This window comes from Haliaeetus leucocephalus, unplaced genomic scaffold (genome assembly GCF_000737465.1).
Source record: "Haliaeetus leucocephalus isolate CR32 unplaced genomic scaffold, Haliaeetus_leucocephalus-4.0 Scaffold605, whole genome shotgun sequence".
In the NCBI taxonomy this organism is placed as follows: Eukaryota; Metazoa; Chordata; class Aves; order Accipitriformes; family Accipitridae; genus Haliaeetus; species Haliaeetus leucocephalus.
In genome coordinates, this window is record NW_010973041.1 from 1,066,752 (window position 1) to 1,074,736 (window position 7,985).

The 7,985-nt window shown below is 42.5% G+C and overlaps 1 protein-coding gene across 1 annotated transcript; it reads right to left on the reverse strand.

Annotated features, from left to right (window-relative positions):
- Positions 1-344: 344 nt before the first annotated feature.
- Positions 345-7,985, reverse strand: DNAJA1 (DnaJ (Hsp40) homolog, subfamily A, member 1). Its single transcript, XM_010578114.1, has 8 exons — positions 7,725-7,985; positions 7,360-7,537; positions 6,078-6,182; positions 5,748-5,975; positions 4,205-4,319; positions 2,123-2,238; positions 1,441-1,541; positions 345-715 (listed from the first exon to the last, which is right to left on the reverse strand). Exons 1-8 carry the CDS (start codon positions 7,854-7,856, stop codon positions 497-499), a joined length of 1,194 nt encoding a protein of 397 aa, XP_010576416.1. The 5' UTR covers positions 7,857-7,985; the 3' UTR covers positions 345-496.

Sequence of the window (7,985 nt, forward strand, 5' to 3'; positions counted from 1 at the left end):
CCTATTATGTGGCTGCATTAGAGCCAGTCTGTATTTATTTAACAAACACCAGTACAAGCCCAAAACATTAACATGTTATCCTAAGTGGTACAAAACTTAACTATATCTTAGCATGAATTATAAGTACTTGTGCATACTTTATTAACAGAGTATAAGATCTAGAATTCCTAAAAAGACCACCACAGAATCTTATTTTAAGCCTGGGCAACTGCACACATACAGGAATTACAAGGCTTGGGGTAAAAGACAAGCAGGTAAGGGAGATTTCTTGACCAAGAGGCAGGGGTGAAGTGCCATCAACTTCATTTGAGCTTGCATCCTGGAGCTTTACACAAATTGCAAAGTCAGTTTAATTAGTTTATTTCTTTATGCTTTTAGAAACAACTATGGCTGGATAGAACAACAAATAGTGGGAAGTGAGGGTGAACTGCTTGCAGTCCTTCACTCATCCACTAATGCATACAAAACAAGCATCACAAGTTATTCACTGGCCCATTTATGATGTCTGACACTGAACACCACCTCTAGGGTGATGCTCATCATCTTCATAAACTTCTCCATTATAGTGGTGTTTTCTTTTTTGAGATGGATCAAAGTCCACTAAATCCACTTGTTCCATTTCCTCAGTTTCTTCTATTTCCTGCCTTGTAGGTAGCAGTTTTTCAAGTAAAGACAGCTTGTCTGAAGAGAGGAAGCCACTCTCTGGAAAGTTCACCTGAAATCATCAAGAACTGGGGTTACTCAAGTCTGCCTGAACTGGTCTTTCTCCATCCCACTACAGGTCAAATACCTGCCAAAGTCAGCTTTATCATCACAGATGACTTAAAAAATAGCCTTGTGACTTAGATTTTATTTATTTATTTATTTTAAGCACTAGGTTTAATGCCTGCAAGAAGTTAGCTTCTAACTGGCAACTTAACCAAATCTTATCCAACATTTCTTCTGCCTCTGGCTGCCCTCTGGAATCACCCCAGAAGCAAAGTACAGGATATATCAACATTAGACATATAGTTGAATCTCCTCTAAACCCATAGCAGACAGAGCCTCTTTGCCATAGCTCCCACCATTAGTTTCTCTCTAGAGAAGAAATCAGCATTTTCTAGCCTACTTTTTTGCTCCAGCACAGGGAATTTACTAATTCATCCTCCCTACAGGATGACAGAAACTAAAGAATGTGCCAACCAAACGGAAATTCACAAGGTATCTGAAAAAATTCTTCTGGTACTTGAAGTACTTTTGGCTCAGAGTGTTCCAAAGCTTTCTCTGTGTTCTGAACTGTAATTCTGTTTGATGGATTACATGTTCTTACCATTGTCAAAAACAAATACCAAACCAGGACATCTGACAGTTGGTATCTCTTCTTGATTAGGTAATGCTTAGAGGTTAAATTTTGGATGAATATTCAGTGCTGAACTGCACCATGGAAGTTGATCCACTTACCCTGAATTCTACAATCAGCCGTCCTTTTTCATATGGTCTGCGATAAATCGGCATACCTTCATTCAACACGCACTTAACAGCCCCATGCTTGACAACCTGGCCTAAAAAACAAACAAACACAAAAAAAACCCGCAAAAAAACACCCCAAAAAAGGAAGGGAACCATCCAGGCAACAGGAGCAGCTTTAGTTTTAACTCCCTTCAATGTTCACGTAACCTATATTGTGGTTAGACAGCTACACCAATATTTAGTAGTCTAAGAGGGACTTGCTGCCTGGTAACTTCTGAGTAGGAAAGCAGGCTGGCATCTACATTACATTCTTGTAACCTTGTTATGCTTCCCAAAGGAAGCATACTTACAAATTTATTAAGTGCTCCTTTCCAAAGCTGAAAATGTGGTTTTCAGAGATCTACAGCCTTCAATTCTCATAAAGCATCCTCAGGATGCAAGTGTGTCCATGAGGTAAGGTGTGTTATTATATCACGCAAAGAGAAAGTTACTGCTGACTGCTATCCAAAAATCCTTTTTTGTTTAAAGATTTGTACTGCAGAGACTGGGAAGAAAAGCTTGATACCAGCACACATCTCTTGTACATCAAGATGAGATGTTTCTGTTCCTTTAAATTTCCAGCTTACATTCACTGTATGTTTGGACTTCTAGCAGAAAGCAAACCAACACTTACCAGGATGGGAGGTAATAATAATAGTTCTATTATCCAGCGTTGTGATAGGCTTTTGAAAGCCACATAGCGCTTCAACCAGTTGAATATCCATAGACATAAGAAGGTCTTCATCTCGTCTAAGGCAGAAGCAATCAAAAACAGTCACAGAGAGGGAGAAACAGTAAAAGGATCATACCCAACTTCAGTATTTAACTTGGCAAAGACAACAGAAGCCTGGGCAATTAAATAAAGAGTACTGAATATTGATGCAGCACCTCAAGCCAGCAATTACAGGAATGATGCCTACACTGAGAGCCATTACTGATCAAGTCTAGCTATCCAAAGTGTAGAAGTGTTTATTGAAAAGAAATAAATAACAACAAGGCACACTTGCATCCAGTTTCACTTCACAGCACCTTCCCAATTCTAGGAAGAAAGTTCTCTCTCAGCCTCCTAAACATTGCAACTGGGACAATTAATCCCTTCCTTTATGTAGATTAATACTTCCAAGTGCATCAGCTAGCTTCACATTATTGTTACACTTGCTTTCTGAAGATCTGGTATTAGGGAAGTTTGAACAGGTGATGGCCACTCTGGGTTATGATGAAAGCACCTTCTAGAAAGCACTAAGAACTACCTGGAAGAGATAATGTAATTGTTTTAATTGCCTATTCTGACTTCAGTACGGCAGTGTTAGTGATGTCTGCATGTACTGCATGTTCAAGGGCTACAAAATCCTCCAGCCTCTTCAAAGAAATTAGTTATTTCACTCACCCTGTTTTAAAGGTCTCCGAGAGGAGACTTGCCTGAAAAGTTAATTTTAGACTGCAGGAGAGGGGGAACATTCCACTTGTCCCAGAGCAGCATGACCTCAGCATAATCCCACAGGACCAGTAACATAAAGGCTTATCTAAGGACACTAGAACTGAAGGCAGTGGGCAGAAAGCCGGACAAAAACAAGCCATCAGAGTTGTGACTTCAAGTCCCAGGTAACCACACAAACAGTCTGGCTCCAACTGTCCCTTTGGCACAGCTGGTTCAGTATCTGGTTTCACTGGAAGTTAAGAAAAATCAGCTGAGTAAGCTTATCCAAAGCGAACAGAACTGATTCTTAGCCTGTGAGCTCAGTGTTCTTCAGCACAGAGTTCTAGCACCGATTTCCAGAGCTGAGCACCATATAGGACAGTCAGGCAGACCAGCTGCACGTTTCCCAAGAACCTTTGACTCACCATTCCTATTTACAAGTACAGTGTCAGTGGCTGGTGTTGAGACAAATGCTTTCTCTAAATCCATTGATTCCCTTGTTACTGGTCTGAACAGAAGCAGTGAGACACGAAGTGCAACACACTTCTGCGAGATGACCAGTGTTGCTTTTAGTCAGACCAAAATGTACTGGACAGACTCATTCCATAAACATTAGCTTGAAACACCAAGCAGTACTGTCCAGTAACATGAAGTACTTGAGACATGGTCAATGCTACTTGAGTCACTTTTGCTTTCGCAAGAAAGGACAGGACTGATTACCCTGCCCAGTGCACTCAGGCAGGAAATGAAGTGTGGGAAACCACCTTTGGTCAGAAGGGTGCATGTTATATTCAGTAGTTTGTCATAAATAAAATCCCCGAGCAAAAGTGAACACACTAGAAGTTTTCCATACCCTGAAGCCAAGTGGGCAATGAACAGCTGCCTACACGAAATGGTAATTTTGAGGTAAGTGATGGGATGCTATCCTAGAAAGACCAAGGAAATAATCACAAATCTTCATATCTATTGAACAAAATCCCAATTATTTTAAGAGTTCTTAAAATTCAAGATTTGTAAACTCTTAATAACTGTAACTGGTTTTGTTTGCCTGCCATCCCCTTCTACTGCCAAAGCTCACATAAGAGTATCTCGTGCTATTAGAACACAAGTGGCTGTGACTAGTTGTACCAGGATTCCTGCACACCTCAGTACTCCTTTGGCCACCCAAACTCACAGGCGAGCTCTAGCCACATGATCCTATCTACTGATATTTCCAGTAGATAAAAGGTGAGTGGTAACCAAGGAAGCATGTGGACAAGCATCTCATGAGTTAACACAAAGGACTTTCAGACTTTTTACCTTGTAAATACAGAGTGGTCTTTTTGATCCAAGACAATAATAATGTCCCCTGGCTCTAGTCCTGGCTCTTGGTCCCCTTCACCATGGAATGTTATTTTCTGACCATCCTTCATTCCTATTGCAGAAAACAAACAAACATTTTTCATATTTTTTAAGTGAAAGGCAGCAATAAGAAATATTTTTATAGGCACAAGCTGGTACTAGGAGATCTCTGTATCTTTAAATTAGAACATCAGGACCCTCCCTTGAAGTACTCATAATTTTTTTTAATCCACTCACATGTCCAACAGATTTTAGTGGTGCCAACCTGAACTATGTCTCAAGATCATTAAGCTTAATTGTAATGCAAAATAGCCACCTGCCAAGAAAAAGTCGTTAAGGGAAACATTATTAAAACAGCTTTCGTTATACACACAAGTACTAAAAAGGAAACAGAAACACTGCATACAAAATACATTTTGAGAGCAAGTGACCAATCTGCTTCTTCAGATTTAGAAATATATGTGGCAGAGCTACTTAAGAAACATGATCTCAGAGCCTGCTGAGTGCAAGAAGCACTCCCCCTAGGACTGTAACCATCACGTAAGAAACCCATTCACCCCCACACAAGTCTCTCTGCCATAAATTCTAGCTGCCTCGTGCTAGCTCACAGTCTGTTTTTCTATACAGAAGGGAAAAGAAACTCTTCTCAGCGACTTCCTTGTTTAAAATGTCAGTAATATATCCGTACTAGCCCTCATATTTAATGTTACTGTAGGATATTCCCTGTTACAAACAAATTGAGGCACTGCATAAGGTGTGCTTACACATACAACAGTTGCAAGTAATAGTGAGGCGCAAGTCTGCAGAAGCCATGTGCTTGTCATCTTGTACTATCTTACAAGGTGCACTACTTCAGAGACTTCTCCCACCACCTTTTGAGCAGCCTCCTCAACAGAGATGCATTTGTCACTCAACACTGTTGCATTCTCCCATCACTGCGAGGGTTTGCGTATCGAGTTGCATTTTGCCAGGCAAAGAGTACCTGCAGTGAGCAGCACTGTCAGGGTTGTATAGCAAACAGGGTTCTAAGCATGAAAAGCTTAGCACTGTCTCTGCACCCTATTACTATAGCAGACCTGGTTCCCCTTCACACTGAAACACAGTAGAAGTGATCGGAGTCTGCAGGGTTTCCTATAGGCAGGGAAAACTCATTAGGCAAGCTGAGTCAACAACTGATTAGTTTTATTTTAATTGGTCCAGCTACCTGATCAAGATTTGTGCTTATGAGACTGCTCAAAAGTAATTCACCACTTACAATAGTGCAGTTTTCAGAATTCATTTAGTTATGTGCACGGGTATTAGATGTGAACATAGAAGTAATAAACCTTCCCTAAAAACAAGTCTCCTAGTTTTTACAGGCAGCAACAGGCAATTTTACTGTACATGTATTCAGCAGTGTTACTCACCAAATCAACACCATGCATTTGCTAAATCTGATTTAGTGCTGCGAAGTCAGTCAGTACATCCAAGTTCAATACTTCATCTTAGTAAGACACCTCACCTTTGTCAATGTGAACTTCTAGTATCTTCTTCTCTCTAACAATTTTTCTGCCAGTGCAGCTCTTACACCGGTCCTTGGGGCTAATACGCTCCCCGTGCCCCTGACACTCCATACACACAGACTGGATTTGTTGCACCATTCCTGGCCCAATCTGGTGAATTCTGATCTGCATGCCTGTTCCTCTGCAATTAGGACAGCATTCTACTGCACCCTTCTTACCACCACGACCTGAGGAGAATGAAAATCGAAGATGGATAGTTATGTGCTACTAGAAAAAAAACCCCAAAACCTTTAGAAGTAACTTGTGTTTAGTTTCAGTTTCCCAGTTACCTTCACATTTGTCACAGATAACATTCTTCTGCAGTGCAAGTTTCCTCGTTGCACCATTGTACATATCTTCTAAACTTACTGACAACTGATGGACCACATTTTTGCCTATAAAAGAAAATGGATATTTACTCAAGTTTGAAAGCCTGGTCTCCAAGTAACAGTAAGCTTCCCGTGTCACTATGCTCAAGTCATGACAAACCAAGTCTATGAGCTTTAACATCCTGTTTTAGTATAGCTTTATCTTGTTGTGCTGGTATTAGTCAATAGCCCCTTCCTATCTGATGTCAAATTAGGTAACAATGCTAATGGCTTTGTCAGTAACGTTCCTCCGTTAAGAGTAAGTCAGAGACTCTTCTGTGAGAGCACAAACAATAACAGAAACAAAATATGTAGAACCTTAGACATTTAAGTTTTATAATGCAAGACTTCAGTTTTAACAAAGTGACTGAACATGTCTCCTACAAGGAAGCAGGAGAAACTGTCTAGAATCAGCCAAGTACTTTCTTCCTCTCACCAGGGGACTTTCTGGAAACTGAATTGAGTCATTAAATTTTTTTCACTCAGGAATTAATTAGAACTTTAGCTACTGCAGGCTTACTTTTGTGAAGGATAACAAGTTCTGGCTTACTATGAACATTTTGATACAAACCCTTTTTTCTTCCCTTTGTCACTAGATCTACCCTAAGAAGTGACAGCGTCAGGACTACTCTTAACCAGTTTAATTAACACTAGAGTCTTTCCCAGTGTGATTAATCTGGACTGTAATCTCTGAGCAGCATTTTACTGCAGCTTCAACTCAATTCCACTGAACAGCACAGCAAACAAAAAGGTTTCACAGACTGAATTTGATTTGGCTACCTTATTTAGATATAGTTACTTGCAATTAAAGACCAAATTCACATTGAGACACTAAACTTACAGTAGCTTAGTGAAAAAAATAATTTTAAGATATGTTACCGTTCCGTTTCCTATTCGGCCTGAGGGCAGCTGGTCTTACGCTCAGCTAAAGGCTTTCCAAACCCGAAATCTGGTTAGCTATTAACATGAGACAATGCATAAGAGATCAAACTACCACTGTATGAACCGAATGCCCTCCCCTACTTGTTTCAGGTGTTACGGGCTCGGCACAGTGTTTTTTCCGTTTTTGAGATCAAGCCTGTAACTTCACTTCAACGCTATTTAAAGTCTTACACCTACGGCGTTCTCCTCAGAGACGGTGACCCTGTCTACCCCGCCGATCACGCTGTAAAGTCTGGGAAAGTGTCGGAAGACGGCACGTTACCTCGTCTCTCTCTCTGCATCCTCCCACCGCCGCCAAAGAACATATCGAAGATGTCCATGGGTGACCCGAAGCCACCACCGGAGCCACCCTCTTTGATGGCCTGCTCGCCTCCTTTGTCATACAGGTCCCTCTTCTTCGGGTCTGACAGTACTTCGTAAGCTTGGGAAATCTGCTTAAACTGCGGGAGACGTACATCGTGCCTCAGACACCCGAGCCTTGAACCCCCGGCCGGCCCCCCCCCGCCCCCAGCCACCCTCCCGCTCCCGCCAAGCCCTTCCCAGCCCGTCCGTCCCCTCGCCCTCCGTGCCAGTACCCTCCGGGGCAGCCGGCCCCGCAGCCCCGTCCCGTCCCGTCCCGCCGCCGACCTTCTCGCCCTCATTGGGGTTCTTGTCAGGGTGGTACTTGAGCGCTAGTTTTCGGTAAGCCTTCTTCAGCTCCTCGGCGGAGGCGTTGGGCTTCACGCCCAGCACATCGTAGTAGGTAGTCTCCTTCACCATGGCGGAGGACAGCCCCTGAGCCGCGGGCGGTCCCGCACCCCGCGGAGGCTCCTCGCCCAGCGCCGACCCCGACTTTTCTGGAAAGTTCGGAGCCGGTCCCAGATCCGGGCGCTTTTAAGCCGGCACCGC